At 36.3% G+C, this 16,568-nt stretch overlaps 1 protein-coding gene across 4 annotated transcripts in view; it reads right to left on the minus strand.

Annotated features, from left to right (window-relative positions):
* Window positions 1-3,493: 3,493 nt before the first annotated feature.
* The window catches only part of ppp1r9a (protein phosphatase 1, regulatory subunit 9A), a 146,190-nt gene continuing 133,115 nt past the window's right edge, over window positions 3,494-16,568 (minus strand). For 3 of the 4 annotated variants that reach the window (XM_042332621.1, XM_042332618.1, XM_042332620.1), the window contains 4 exons: window positions 11,919-12,038; window positions 10,138-10,161; window positions 5,522-5,704; window positions 3,494-4,698 (listed from right to left, as the gene is read on the minus strand). In XM_042332621.1, the coding sequence (XP_042188555.1) occupies window positions 4,492-4,698; window positions 5,522-5,704; window positions 10,138-10,161; window positions 11,919-12,038 (534 nt within the window). In that variant the 3' untranslated portion in view covers window positions 3,494-4,491. The remainder of the gene's footprint in view (window positions 4,699-5,521; window positions 5,705-10,137; window positions 10,162-11,918; window positions 12,039-16,568) is intronic. The other variant, XM_042332619.1, reaches the window with a different exon arrangement.

Raw genomic sequence — 16,568 nt, forward strand, 5'->3', positions numbered from 1 at the left:
GGGACGTCCTCCCGATGTGAAAAGCGCTATATCAAATGCAAGGATTATTATTATTATTATTATAGAGCTGTGGAGTTAAAGGGATCTGCATAGAGGGAACAAAATAAGGGAAAAGAAGTAGTCTAATGATTGGTGTAAAATTAGACATTATTTAAGAATGGAATGAATTCCCTCCCAATGAGAGGAGAAATACCATTCCAATGTCATTCGACATTTTACTGCTGGGTAATGATTTCATTAAGTGCAGTGCCCTTTTACTGGTTGTCAAAAGATGAATACATGGAAAGTCAGTGTCCTGAAATTATAATGACAAATACAACAATTTGCACTTATATAGTATGATTATGCGGATCGAATCATGGAGCGCTTAATCGTGACTATCTATCTAAAGAGAGATGGAACTGAATTTAGTTGTTCACAGTATTCTCATTTATATCAACCAAGTACAAAAGAAACATCTTTAAAAATGACAAAAAAAACAATTTTCCAACATTTGTTATTTTTATTGCATTTGTTGTCTGATAACAATGCTACTCGTTGACAAATTGTTTATTTACAGTGATAACAAAAATTAGTTCATCACAAGCATTTTAAAACCAAGGGGAAAAAAACACTAAAACTAGCCAAGATAAAGCTCCCATCAGTCATGAACATAGAAATAAAACATTGAGGAATGTCATTTTGTAAACAACATAGGATTACAGTACATCACCAAGCACAGAGGACTAGGTACAGGCATGGCACTAGGTTTTAATTAACATGCAGTCAGAGAAACATTGAAAAATTTACGAAGGATTAAGTGTTCAAATCAGATACCAAGCCATGCTATTTGTACACATTTTACTCAAAGGTAAATAACTTCCTCCATATGGTGCTTATGTAATACAAATAGAAAGGTAAACCCGAGCAATTTAAAACAATCTCATCCCCTTCAGTGCATTTCTTTGTTAGCTGCCTTGTCATTCTTGAGCTACATGTAATTGTGTTACTAAGAAATGAATTAAATGTTACACAATTCAGAAAAAGGCAAAACACTAATGCACTATCCTTTAATACAGTTTATGTTAAATACAAAAAATCCTCATTCTGTTCAGGCCAAGCATCATACCTTCCTACCACAGATCATCATCTCCATTGTATACTACAGTTGTTAAATTTTGTTCCACTGTTCAGAGTATTTTATAAATTAAACAATAAAAGCCAATTATCAGTTTTCCCACTGTCTCACAGCTTTGTAGGTTTGACAGACTACAACTTTCTATAATCAGAAAAAGTCTGAACCATTCCAACTGAAAGATTCCAGTTATCAGAAAGCAAACTTCTTGAACAATCATGTACCGGGCCGACTGATTTAGCTAACTGGTAAATGGTTAATCCAACAATCTGGATAATTTTATACCCTATAGCAGTTGTTTTTTTCACTATTGCAGTAAAATTGATTTAGGAAGCTTGCTACAAATCCCCCTCACCCACAAACCCACCCCAACAGTAAACAAGTTATCCACAAAATGCAATACTGGCCACTACACTTTGAATTTGGTTTCTCAATATGGATATACATGGCAACACACTGTAAATGAAGCACAACAAACATATTGTTAATGGAAATGTGTATTCCTGTATTTAAGAAACAAACTTGCAAGTCAGGTTTATACAATTGTTAATTGTATAATTTGAGCCAATTGGAAAAAGAGTGGCCATATCTTCGACCAAAATGGGATCTATTTAAAAAAAATTCTTATTTGTTTTAAAGATATCCCGATGAACTGTTGGATTAACGGACAGTTTATAGTCTTAGCACACTTCTAATCAAAATTATTACCACTCACCACTGGTGAGTAAATAAAGCACAGGTTTGAAGGAACTGATCTACAAATAGAATTGCATTACAAATTTCTTGAACAGAACAAGTGATCAATTACCATCCCAATGGGCTTGTTCAAATAACTGCCCATACCAACCAACACTACTTTCAAAGCTGTAAAAAGGAACTTTTAGAAAAAACACCAAAGCTATGGTGAAAGTGCTTAATGCTGCATGTTGAGGAGTGTATTCTATTGTTAACATTTCCGATATGAAAATATATCAAACTTTCTGCTGGTATGCAGTTTTTAATTGCTTTCATTAAAATATTAAGGACACCCTATTTTCAGTTGATAACTAAAGCAATTATAAATGCAGTGATGGAGCACACAGAACACAGGTAAGAAGTCACCAGTCATTCATAGCAAAGCTACTTATATTCAATTCTCAGCATTTCTTTGCTTCTTACATCCTACATTGTTCAACATACATGCCCCAAACTATTTTAAGCCGATAGTTCAGGGCACAGAAACAGAAAGAATGTGTGCAACTGGATAAGGATTTAAAAAAATAAAGACCACACTTATTTGGTGCACAGATCTGTTCTTCAACTATATTTCTTACACGCATGGACACCTTCTAATATATCTGAATTTAAGTATCAATGTTGCAAAATCTGAACGAGTTCAGTATCCCAACAATCATTTACCTTGTGAATCAATTAGTAAAGATGCATATTTCAAATGTTGATTGACCTGTTATAGATTTTCACTTTTCCTTGGGTCAACGTTGCAAAACCAAGAATAATTGAAGTACAAATATATAGTCATGCTGAAAACAGAGTCATTTATCTATAAAATACCAATGTTTTCTTTTTTATGTTGAGGGATCAAAATAAAGCCTACTTGAAACTTGAAGATAGGGCATAAATTCAGTGTTCTCCATTGAGGAGTGAGAATATCTTACATTATATGCAATTGAACTACCTATACGATAAATTGAAATGTGATGTTAGAGCTTATCATTGTATTAGGGCTCAAATCATTTTAGTTATTTTAAGAGTTCATACTATTTTCCACACCAAATGTACAGTAGCTGTTATTATGGACAACAGAAAACATGTTTGCTTTTTCCTCAATTGATTAACCAATTTTTTCAATAATTTCTTTTCCTATTTGTTTTGCTGAATGGGAACATTACTAAATTTACACCATTTGTGTGGAATAGAAACCGTAATATCCGGTAAAAATTATTCTATAACCACCAACCAACAGATTATCAGGATTGCTTTATTTTAAATCTGGCTCCAGTTCAGTTTATCACTCTCTTCTAATCCCAGATCAATCCACACTTAGACCCTGAGTAATATAAAATATTGTGAATTTTTTTTTATAGTTTGTCACTCAGTTTGAACCTTTAACAAGTTATAAAAAAAAATTGGCCTGTAATAGCCTAATATATTTAATTTTTAAACCTAATTCCCTGATTCGGGGAATTTCCATTATGGCAGTCAAATACTCATGAAAAGATGAGTTATGTCACATGACTTCATAGGGAGCAGTAAAACTCCTTCATACTAACTTCCAGTGAAATCCAATAAGAATACTTGAAAATATATATTCAATTCTGCAGCACAATACCGTGTGAGTGCAGGACAGTCTGTCCTTGTGAGATTACCTTTATATAATTCAGAAAGTTTTCTCACTTGTGGAATAAACTGTATATTCTCTCTTAGGTATTGTACATCCTCTATTTGCCATAGTCGTATTGCAAGAACTATTACTCGGAAACTGCTTCCTGCCAGGAAGTTGTTCAGGAGTTTAGTCCAAGTTAGTGCAACAGGGAGGGCTTGACAGTTGCTTATTTTAGGTCCTTTTAATTATATTTTATAGCTTTTGATTTGCAAAATGTGCCTATAATGAAATGATTGATGCAGACATGTGCATTTTATCATAAAATAAAGAAATGCTACATTCCAGTGAAATCATAAAATTTAAATTCTCAAACAAAATGACCTTTGAACAGTAGTCTTGTGTGTTTCTAACATGAAATATCCCCCAAACCCAACAATATTTACATTTACGCTGGAAAAGATTTTTGTACAAAAAGATTCTGGAAAAAAGTGGCAAAGGGTAACTACACCCCTAATGCTTATTTTAGAAAAGGAATTCAAAATGGACGTTAAATTTGTTTGGCCTTGATAGTTGACTTTAAATTTTATTTTTACTAAAAATTTGAGCAGAAAGATGACTGTACTTTGTTTCTTTTAAGACAGACAACTGTAGCTCCTTCACTCTTTAAATGATCAGAAAACAGTTCATGATTTCTGACCTATTCAAACATTTGAAGACCCTTCTACTAGGCTTCACTCAGCTTGGTGCTAATGAACAGAGAGTTACAAGAGCAACATAAAATGAGTCTTCCGCAGATGACATTGTATATATAATGGTAAACAAACAGTAGTATAGAAATGCCACTGATGTTAGCTAGTACTAACTAGCTAACCTTTGCTGATTGACTATCTGAGGAACACCACTAATTATGAGATTTTTGGAGCATTTGAGATTTGAGGTGCTTCTTTCTCAAGACCAGTACAATTTAATAGAACCTAGTAACAGAGGACACTGCATTTTTTTTAATATTAAAATGCTCTTATTCCTCTTTAATAATGCAGAATTTCCACCAGTCTTATTCGGTCTCTGGCTCTGCAGCTGCAAATGTCTTGCTTGGTTTTCTATTCTGTTTCACAAGTTGTTCCTGTTCCTTCTTTTTCAGCTTTTCCTTTTGTTTCTCTAGCTTCTCTTGAACTTTACGTGCTTTCTCAATTGATGCCTTCAGGTCCTTCAGTCTCTTTTTTATGGCAGCTCGATCCTGAGACACAATAACTCCCAAAGCCTGTAGTGAAGAACGTAATTAAAAAGCCATTCATATTGACCTCAGCACAAGGTGGACTTCATGTTTGTAAGTGCAGCTGTAAGAGATGGGTTCATTTGCATAAAATGCAGTGTTGCTGGTGCTCACTGGTGCCTCACCATGGGATTGTGGAGGGTGGGGATTATCAACCCAGTGCCAGGATGCCTCAGTTGTGAATCCTTGTGTCTCCCATTCTCTCACTAGCAACAATTTCAGAACATTGGCAAGCATATTTACTTAAATGAGTTTAGCAATCAATCTAAAAAGTGATAATTGGAATTTCATTTTCAAAATAATTTATTTTTATATTCATATTTCCACTGCAATATTTGTAATAGAACATTATATAACATTAATCTAAACACAAAATAATTTTATGATTTCAGATCAAAATAAGGATCCATTTGGAGGTTCTGCAAAACCATGGCTTTTCCCTCCATTTAAGCTAAAATATTATTGCTTGGTTTGGACTTATGAAACAGTTCATGATTAAATTTAACATTATTGTTCAGCTAGGTAATTCAAGGTATGAAAGCGTCCTATGTTTTTTGGACTTCATCCTCCTTTAGATTCTGAAAGTTATTTTCACACGTAAAATAATCTGACAAGTGACATAATCCAATTGTTTTAATTTTCATTCAACCATGTGAACTGTTTCACTAAAATCAGTCTAAACTATTCAAACTCCAAAATTTCCATGTTTGGATTGTGGGGCATTGGTTGTCAGTGATTTATCTTGGCACAGGTAGGTTTTAATATACATTCAGCCAATGAAGTCTCAATTGTAAAACAAATATTTTGTTACCTTCAGTTTGCTTCCATCCAGCTGCAGCAACTGTTCTCCATCAATGTTTTTGGCAGCAAATTCTGGAATATACTGTTCCATGTTTAGTCCCATCAGCCAGTGAGAAACCTGCTGAGGGCTCCACTCCAGAACAGCACGATTCTGCCACTGATTGTGTTTAGGCGACTGCCCTTCATCAAGGATCTTTCAGAAATGTAAAAATAAATGACAAAACTAGATCCAAGATGCTGTAAGATTCTTGTTTGTTTTGTTATTGAGTCACCTATAGAATTTTAATTTTGTCTCGAAGATCTACAAAATATTAAATTTTTTGGACATTTTCCATTACTTAAAAGCAAGCACTCTTATCTATACTCTCTCCCTCTGCACTACATATCTGAAGGTCCAGTGTCAAGCAAATTGTATTGCTAAATGGGTCACTTGTGAAAATTATGTTTAAAATGCAAAGTCTTATTGTAACCACACATTTGTTTACGGATAAAACATTTGATTGAAGAAAATTATTTTGAATTCAGCTACAAACAAGATGGAATAGAACCTAGCAATTACAGTGATTTATATAATTTCCATGTTGTTCAGAGACATAAAAATGGAAAATATCCTCAACTTAATGTACATCCTAAACAACTGATGTCTTGAGGATCTCCTGAACCAACTGGTATTATATATTGGTAATTGACAGGTAACTAATGAAGATAAATATTAGACTAGAGATAATCCAAGGAGAGTTTAAGCATTTTAACAGTGGTAGACAGCCGAACAGTTCTACACATGATGAGTCAGTTCCATCCTGCTATATGATAAAAAAAGTTCCTTCAAAAGGCCCCAGGATTTTTGAAGTAATGGGAAATTAGATGCCCCTCCAGCTCATAACAAGATTGTGTGAAATGAGAAAAGATCATTTAGATTCTACAGATTATGTATAAATCAGATCCACCTAGGAGGAGCCAATTTATTGAATCTCCTGAGGAAGTTTTTCCAAACTTTCTCACAAAAAAGTAATCAAGCAAAACTCATTAAACAAGTACTTTGCTACTGTCTTCACCTTAGAAGACACTGAAAACCTACCAAAAATAGAGGGGAACCAAGAAAACAATGTTAGCGAGCAACTTGGGGGAATTAATATTAGTAAAGAAATGGTTTTAGGTAAATTGTCAGATCTTAAAACTGATAAATCTCCTGAACCTGATGGCCTACATCCTAGCGTTTTAAAAGAGGTGGCTACTGAGATAGTGGATGGCTTGTCCTTGATCTTCCAAAATTCTCTGGATTCTGGAACGGTTCTCATTGATTGGAAGATTGCAAACGTAACACCACTATTTAAGAAGAGTGGGAGAGAAAAGATGGGGAACTATAGACCAGTTAGTCTGACATCAGTGTAGGGAAAATTCTTGAGTCCTTAAATAAAGATGTCGTTATGGGATTCCTGGAAGACCATAACAAGATGAGGCAGAGTCAACATGGCTTTAATAATAATAATAAACATGGCTTTACAAAAGGGAAGTTATGCTTAACTAATCTTTTAGAGTTTTTTGGAGATGTATCTAGCAGGTTAGATAGGGGGGAACCAGTAGATGTTGTATATTTAGATTTTTAAAATCCCCTCTCGACTCTCTTCCCCCTCCTCGCTCCCTCCCTTCCCTCCCCTCACCCTGACCATTTCCCCCCTGCTCGGGTCCTGACCCAACTGTGCAGCGCCTTGGGACGTCCTCCTGACGTGAAAGGCGCTTTATAAATGGAATCTTGTTGTTCTTGTTGTTTAAAAGGCATTTGACAAAGTGCCACACAAAAGGCTATTGCACAAGGTTAGGGCCCACGGGATTAATGGGAACATATTAGCATGGATTGAAGAGTGGCTAACGGGTAGAAAACAGAGAGTAGGGCTAAACGGGTCATTCTCAAATTGGCAGAATGTGACTAGTGGAGTGCCACAAGGATCAGTGCTTGGGCCTCAGCTATTTACAATTTACATCAATGATCTAGACGAGGACATTGAATGTAACGTATCTAAATTCGTGGATGACACTAAACCAGGTGGGAGAGTAAGCTCTGAGGATGATGCAAAAAGATTGCAACGGGATATAGATAGGCTAGGGGAGTGGGCGAGTAGGTGGCAGATGGAATTTAATGTGAAGTTATTCACCTAGGTAGAAAAAATAGAAAAACAGATTATTTTCTAGAGGGGAAGAGATTAGATAGTGTTAGTGTTCAGAGGGATTTGGGTGTCTTTGTACACCAGTCTCAAAAAGTTAGTTTGCAGGTTCAGCAAGCAACTAAGAAGGCGAACGGCATGTTAGCGTTCATTGCAAAAGGTTTAGAGTACAAGAGTAGGGAAGTCTTGCTGCTTCTGTATAGGGCCTTGGTGAGACCGCACCTAGAGTATTGTGTGCAGTTTTGGTCTCCTTATTTAAAAAAGGACATACTTGCCCTAGAGGGGGTGCAGCGTAGATTCACTCGGTTAGTTCCTGGGATGAGGGGACTGACCTATGAGGATAGGCTGAATAAACTGGGCTATATTCTCTAGAGTACAGAAGAATTAGGGGAGATCTTATTGAAACATATAAAATTCTTAAAGGGCTGGATAAAGCAGACACTGAGGGACTGTTTCCCCTGGTAGGAGAATCTATAACCAGGGGTCACAGTCTTAAAATTAAGGGTCAGCCTTTTAGAACAGAGTTGAGGAAACATTTCTTCACTCAGAGGGTAGTGAATTTATGGAATTCACTACCCCAGAAGGCTGTAGATGCTCAGTCCTTGAACATCTTCAAGGCTGAGACTGATAGATTTTTTAAAAAATAGAGGGATTAGGGGATATGGGGATAGGGCAGGTAATTAGAGTTAGGTCTGAAGATCAGCCATGATCTTATCGAATGGTGGGGCAGGCTCGAGGGGCTGAATGCCTACTCCTGCTCCTAATTCTTATGTTCAAGAATATTTATCAAATTTCAATACATAGTTTATGTGGAGTCCTGTAGCTCAGTGGTTAGAGCACTTGCTTTGCAAGCGAGAGACCTGAGTTCAATTCCAGGCAGGGCGAAACCTTGGGCAAGTTTCCTTACTCCACACAGAGCCTAATAATAATCCCTCCAAAACCAAAACAATAATAAATTTGTCATTTTCAATCCAAGACTGTTTGTGGGACATTGCTGTGCGCAATTGGCTGCCGCATTCGCCCACAAATATACAGTCAATTCACTTTACAGTGTGTTCTGTGAAGCGCTTTCGGACTTCCTCCCGACGTGAAAAGCGCTATATCAAATGCAAGGATGATTATTATTATTATGTTTCACCTTAGTCAACTGTTTTCTATTAAGACATTAAGCTTCTGATCACAATCATATTTATCGTTATAATTTTCAACCTAGTTTCACCTATTTATTCTTGCTGCAGTTAGCTCTGTGAATTAACTCCAAGTCTTCCAGCTCAATCACCCCTAAGGTTACCCGTATGCGTGACCATTTTCTGTAGTTTCTCTAACTGCATAAACAATGTTATTGAAAAGCTTGCGAGTAGGTCACTGCACTTTTAGTTGGGGTTGCTGGTGGTGGGTAAAAACATTTTAAAAAAAGGTTTGAGCAGGAATAAAATTTTCCTTACAAACAGAAAGTGTTTCCAGGCATTTTTATTGCTATATGCTCACGTACCATTTCAATAGGATGGGCCAAGCTTTAGCTACATGCAAAGCTGAACATGATTTCAAACTGGGCTGAGAGTGAAGTCAATAACAATTCCCACTTGATTTTAAGCCATTTTTGAACCTTCTAGTGTCTTGGTTTTGATTTCTCCTTCTTCCTACAACTATTTCCTTTGCTTTCTTTGTAAAATTAACAATGCATGTTTTGTTGATTTCAGGCAGGAAGTTTACTACAGGCTGTTATGTGAAAAATAACACTTCTAAACAAAACTCCTACTTCTGTATACCTTCCGCATTCGCCCACAAAACACAACTGCTGTACTTTCCTGTATATACAGTGAAGTGCTACAGGATGTCTCCCAATGTGAATAGGTGCTAAACCAGATAGAGGATTATTATGATCAGTAAAAGAAACTTTGAAAATCAATGTGAAAAATTTGAACTACAATGTATCTTTTTTTTATACTGCGAGGGTTAGAATTTCAATAGATCTTCCCTGGAATCTATAGCTGTGCTTGCAGTCTTGTTTCTTATGGTTAGGTTATCTATCCTTGAATACAGAATATTTATGCTTGTCTTCTGTAACATATCCTATACTCAAAAGTCTGGCACGTACACTATTTAAATTTCAAGCTATTCTACAACTTACAATAATAAATAATCTAGCACCTTATCTCGTTGTTCAGACGACTCAAAGCGGTTCACAGGATATATGTAAAGTGTAATGACTGTATTTTGTGGGCAAAACTTCCTGTTAATTAAGGCGTTTGAGCTCAAAAATTTACATTTGTGTCTGCCAATTTTATAACCCAGCTCACATATGCATAGGATGTGCTAGGAGTAAAAGCATATGAGCTATAAGTTATACAGAACAACTGGCAATATCAGATTACGTCTTGATGGGCGAAAACACACAAAATGCTTAATGGTAAGAGAGGAAAATGAAAATGTAACATGCGGGACATGTTTTCAAGCATCTCACCTCATCATCTATCATATCCAGGCTCTGGCCAAGATAGCAACAAGGAAAATGAAAGGAACAGTATTTCAGAACCAAAATAATATAAGCAGGTACATCAATTACCAGACATCATTAGTTCTCAAATAAAATTAAGAAAGCTTGATTCTTTTTCTGGTTAGGTTTTTTTTCTAAAAAAAATCAGTACTCTTTCAATTGCCCAGAAGGCTGTAAATTCAAATCCTGGGTTTGTGCTGAGTTAGTGATCATTTGGGGATGTACTTCATGAATGTTAGGGAAGGACAAGATTAGACTCAGCTTTCATGCTCAAATTGTCAAATAGCTGCTAACAGTAACTGCAAAGGCTCCCACTCCCTCCTTGCAAAGCTTCCTGGAGCAGGTATCTTCCCACTCAATTCATATTAACCATGTAAGTCAAAACTTTAATGCGATCCAAATTGGACTAGCAGCAGAAAGTTGCCAGACATTACTTTCAATAGCAAGCTATCTGGCTTTAGCTGTACCCTAGGGCACAGTCTAAGGATTGCCAAGTCTTGGCTCTTGCCAACCTATGCCGAAAACTCTCTGGAATTAGGTAAGCAGGGGAGGTGTTCCTCCAAGCCGAGAGTATGCACTCCATTCCAGACACAAGGAAATTTCTATGTAAAGGTGACAAACATATGTGGAACTCAATCCGGTTTGGATAAGTCTGACCACAACAAACCATGCAAAGGCTCCCATTTGAATAATGGCAAAGAGGATACTTGACACTCATGAAAACATATCCTACTGTTAGTAAAAGTTTTTTAAAAAATCAAACACCTTCTGGAAAATGGAAAACAAAACTGACTATATTTTTATATCAAAATTCTGATCACGTTGCACCTCATGAAGTAATTTTACTTATTCATACCCTCCTATTTCCACAATGAGAATTATAAAAACTAGGTTAATACAACGTTTATGAATAGCCTAGATGACAATTTTCATTACTGGAATGGAACCCTTTTCCACCTTTTAAAGGCAGTACCACCATCAATCAGCCTCAAGATCTATTATAGAACAAGTCAAATATGGAGAAAAGCTGCATTTCCTAACAAACTGCCTTGAAAGCACCTCCTGTTGGACCGATGTTCCTATTTATCACATCAGTCAACCTTAGCAGCTTTTTCCAACTCAGACTCAGATCCATAGATGATGGGATAGTGTTCTCGTAGACTGGATCATCCAATACTGCAGTTAAATTTGGCCTCAAAGAGTCAAATGTCCTTTTAGTTTTTTAAGACAAACACTATTTTGGTCTGTAGAAAGCTAAATGCCACAACATCCATTTCCATTAAACATTTCCACCTTGAGGACCCTTTGCAATTCCTTGTTCTGGTGTGGAAGTATGCTGGGAATCTGTTCAATCGGCTCAGTAATATTTAACTGCATTGAAAAAAGGCCTGAAAAACATTCATACAGTTTTCAAGACTAAAGCTGACCCTAGGCAGCATGGGTGCAAAGGATGTTGAAGCTCCAGTGAGTTGTGTATGTAGGGAGATACTGATTTCAGACACATTTTTTGTGGGCAGTTATTGAAGAGGCCAGACACTTCTGACTGAGAGGGAAGGAAAATCCCTGAGAGGCAAACCAAACTGCCCATGATTTCAGTACAGCAATGGGATAATCGTGGAAGCCAGGATGTAGAAGGGAGAAATACCCTTCTGAAAAATAGGAACTCTCACGCTCTTCAATTAAGAATGAAGTTGAAAGAGTTTGCCAGTAAAATAAAACAAAATTTTTTGGTAGACATATTTACTTACCTCGTCAGAGGAGAGTACCAACATGTGGGAGCGCCCTGTAGATTTTGGTTCTACAACCAATCCACTCAGGTCAGCAGAACTTGTGCTACTGGGGCTAAAGTCATCAATGTTGGTGAAGTTCTGCAAATCAAAGATTCTGGATGGTAACATGATCTTTATTGGAGGAGCCTTGCATTTGATTTAAATTTAAACTCAAGCATATTATTTGTCTCCCAATTTCCCCTCCTTTAAAACTTGCTTAAAGCAGTAGGAGGGGTGTGGACCTGAAACAAGCAATTATGTTTCAGGAATGAGCTTCAGAAGCATAGCCTCGTCTGGAGGTGAGGATATTTCTTTGTCAAGACTAGTTACTAGTCTGTATTTCGCTTAATTTATTTTCTAAAAGGAAATTCCATTGTAGTGCTTTATTTGGGTATTTTCATAAAGGAAAAATCATCTTATGGATGTATATTCCTATGACTATAAAATTAGATATTTATGTAATTGGAGTGCCTTTCTTATTGTAATGTGAGGTTTTATAGGTTAAAATAATCTCAAAAAGGAATATTTGTGTAGGATCCCCTCTTTAATGACATCTTAGTGCTCTAGGAAAGTGCTGTCTCTGTCCTTGTTGGTGAGGTCACTGGAGCAGAATTCATGATGGACTGTCATTTTAATTTCCCCCTGTTCATCTTTTGTTCAAGACAGTGAGCAGTTCACTTATCATTTATTTGGCTTCTATCACCATGATATCAGGTGGGGGACTGTGTCAGCAAACTGGAATTCAAATACACCTCCTCCTACACTGTAGAACTACATATTACGACTACCCAATTTGATAAAATGCAAGCCTGTTTTTTTTTAAAAAAGACTAAATTGTCAGCCCAGTTCAGCTGGTCAAGTCACTGCCTATTGCAGAACTGAGCGTTAGAAATCCAGAAGGTGATATTTGCAATCTCTGGTTTGTCCTGAGTCACCTGATCTCAAATGAGGTAACAGTAGAGGAAGGCATGTCTATGGTTGATGTTAATGGTGTTCTATAATCGGAGATTAATCCAATTAACCCCTTGGCCTTCTGTTCTAGAACAGCACAAATTTGCAGATTAGCTGCACCAACACTCGCAAGATTCCAACCAGATTTTACTACAGCAGCTTGAAGTTTAAGTTAATTAATAAATCTGATTAGTATATTTTGAAGAATTCGCAGAATATCTAGCTGATTTCTTTAGGGATAGCCTAATAGGGAGTAACATCTTTATATATCATTAATGTTGCTTTCAATTTGACAGTAATTCCACCATTTTTGTTTCACATGCTTAGGCTGACACATAGCATAGTTCACCTTCAAATGAGCAAACTATAATGCCAATTAGTTCCTGAATGTGTCATCTGGATTTCAAAACGACAAATCTGCTCCACTTTGTAACATTGATTTGAGTATGAAATTTCTCTTGCAGGAAAAAAAACATTGGGAGAGGGGAAAGAGATATGTATACAGTGGAAAGGTATGCTGAGTAAAAGAAATTTCAGCCATTCCTGACAGTGTTATTATGCGTAGGCTGCAAATTTTAAAGCAACTCTTCAACAACAAGGAAAGCTGGAACTGTGGGGTTAAATAAATGTTCAGTGCTCAGAATGTACTTTCGAATGACAAGCAGACTACAGCTTATTAAGTCAAGTCAGTGCAAATAGGCTACATGTTATGATAAAAATGTTAAATAACCAGATTCACATTAAGTTTAGAGATCTATATTATATAACCTTGCTTCTTTGTAAATTAATCCTCTACTTATCAGTGGATTTGGGTCTAGCAATTTATTTGACAATTTCCTGGTTCAGGAAGGATGATATCAAATGGTTTGAGGAGCCTTCTTCATCTAAACCTCTTGTGAAACATGGGAGATTATACCAATCCCCTGGAAAATAGGTGTTTTCACAGCATGGCCATAACCTCAATCTTTGCTATCCTGCACGAAGGGCAATATATGTTTCTGTAGTTTTGATTCTCTTACAATTAACAATTTTTTTTTAGAGATACCTTTATTTCTAAAATATGTGTCAAAGGTTCGAGAAATATCCTTTAATTATAACTATTTGATAGTATTTTAAAAATATTTAACTAGGCAAATAGCAGATTTGGTAAATACTAACTTGTAGAAAAGGTTAAGAGGAGTTTTCAAAATTATGAGGGGATTTGATAGGGTGAACAAGTAGAAATTATTTTCACTGGCGGGTGGGTCGGTAACCCGAGGACACTGATTTAAAATAGTTGTTAGAAGAAACAAAGGGGAGGTGAGGAGAAATTTGTTCACACAGCGAGTTGTTGGAACCTGGAATGCATTGCCTGAAAGGGTGGTGGAAGCCGATTCGATAACAACTTTTAAGAGAGAAGTAGATAATTATTTGAGGAGGACATGTTTGCAGGGCTGTGGGGAGAGACTGGGGGAGTGGGATTGAACTGGACAGCTCTTTTCAAAGAGCTGGCACAGACACAATGGGCCGAATGGCCTCCTTCTGTGCTGTATAATTTGATTCTATGATATAGTGTAATCAGTTTTGTGATATCAGCTCATGCCCGCTAGTAATAATCTATAAAATAGATAAGCAAAACAGATGTGCAACTTCTCCTGATATAGTCAGTCCCAGTATATTTTCAGTAAACTGAAATCTTCATGCTGATAGTCTCTTTGAGCTGTTTAGACTGATTACTTTGCAGGCTCACAAGATTCGATCGGATGAAGAAGGCCCTTCAGCCCATTTGATCTCAATCTTCTGGAAAACCCATCCTAACAGAGTAAATGGGAGAACTGATGCAACATTAATGAATTCACACTTTCCTTACCAGTGTGGATATAATCCTCAGTACCATCTGGTGCAGCTTTAATTTCAAAAATCGTATACTATCTCTAACTGGGTCAAGTGAGTTCAGAATTCAAATGACTTGAAATCCATTCTGGTATTTTTCCCTCCCATTTTGAATGAAACCTTCACATGACGTTTGTTTTAAGAACAGGCCTAACAACTTAAAGCCTGAAATTGAATGAAAATGGATACCTGAATCAGAATTCTTGATTTAGATTCATCTGCTGTGGGCAAGATAACTTCACTTTGTGTCTGTTTATAACATGGCTGTCCTGCGAATGTAAGCAGGAAGTCGCCCTGTCCACCCTGAAGTGACGTCAGTGGTAACCTGACAACCCAGAAGAGGGACAGGCAGCCTTTTTTTCTAATGGACCCATCATAACAGTGTCTAATTTTATCGACCCAAAACACTGTGTTAAAACCTTTATATGGTTTTAAAGGAAACGTAGACTGATAACATGCTATGCTTAGATTTACTTTATTAGATTATTGCAGAGTTTAGTAAAATAGCCCACAAATTATTAATGATTTTAATTTGAGTATCTCAAGAGTCATATATGAATTAAACATTAACACATATTTGAAGTGCCATCATTCAGATGTTAAAATCAAGGTTCCACCTGTCTATTTAGGTGGACATGAGAGAACCCTTAGATTTGTTTAAAAAGAGAAGGCAGTTTCTTCCAGTGAGCTGACCAGCAAGTCCCCATATATTTAAAAAGAGGGTCATTTTCTTCATGGCTGTTTGTGGGCCATTTTTAGATGCAAAAGATTGCCTTGTTGGCCTACCAATATACAATCTCTACACTATGCAGTAATTCAACAGGTTGAGATTTTTGACAACATGATAAGGCACTCCATGAAATACCAAGTTTATTATTATATCATTGGGTACAATTGTGTTATTAGAGACTACCTACAGGAATATGATTCTAATAAATAATAATAATCCCTGCATTTGATATAGCGTCTTATCACGTCTTTGGGACGTATCAAAGCGCTTCTCAGAAGATACTGTAAAGTGAATTGACTGTATATGTTGTGGGTGAAATTTGATTACATAAACATTCTTTATATCCACAGTTTATAAATACTCATAACAGGTTCACTATCAATCTTCAGAAATACCTAGCAGTCTAATATTTTGATCATAGATTGGTGGTGCAGCAGATCAATCCATAGTATGTAGCCTTGAATTCATGATTCGCTATATCATGCATATCTAGTGGTAACTAGATTGTTTGCGAGAGACTATTTAGATTGTTTGCGAGAAACATTTAGGTCATTTAGAAATTATTAGTCATACATCCTATAGTTTTTACTACAAACAGCTATTTTTAGTAATTGCTTGGGAATAAGCCACTTGTGTGTAATGTTGTCAATCAATGAAAAAAAGTCAGAGACTACAACTACATTAGCTTTGAATATAAATAAAATCATTCATGTTTACTCATTAAGAAATTGGAAAACAATACTTGTGAAGGATAGCTTACTAACTACATTTTTTAAAATCTCAACATAGTAGGTTCAGGCTATCTGCTAATGTTCTAAACTGTGTCAAGCTGTTTCTGTGATCAACCAGTTCTGTCTTCCAATCCAACATCTAAACAGCACAACTGTACATTCTCGTACTTCAAACTCAAATTTAAATATATACAAAAACATTAGCTTTGTTTTTCTTCCAGGGACAGGCCTCCCTTTCTTCTACTAAATTGGTCAATGGTAACCTGTCAGCTCTGTGACGTGTTTTGCAGGTTTTGATAATTTGAAAATAGTAAGACTTTTATCCAGTTGTCTGTTTCCGTGAGT

This window comes from Callorhinchus milii, unplaced genomic scaffold (assembly GCF_018977255.1).
Source record: "Callorhinchus milii isolate IMCB2004 unplaced genomic scaffold, IMCB_Cmil_1.0 Scaffold2, whole genome shotgun sequence".
NCBI lineage: Eukaryota > Metazoa > Chordata > Chondrichthyes > Chimaeriformes > Callorhinchidae > Callorhinchus > Callorhinchus milii.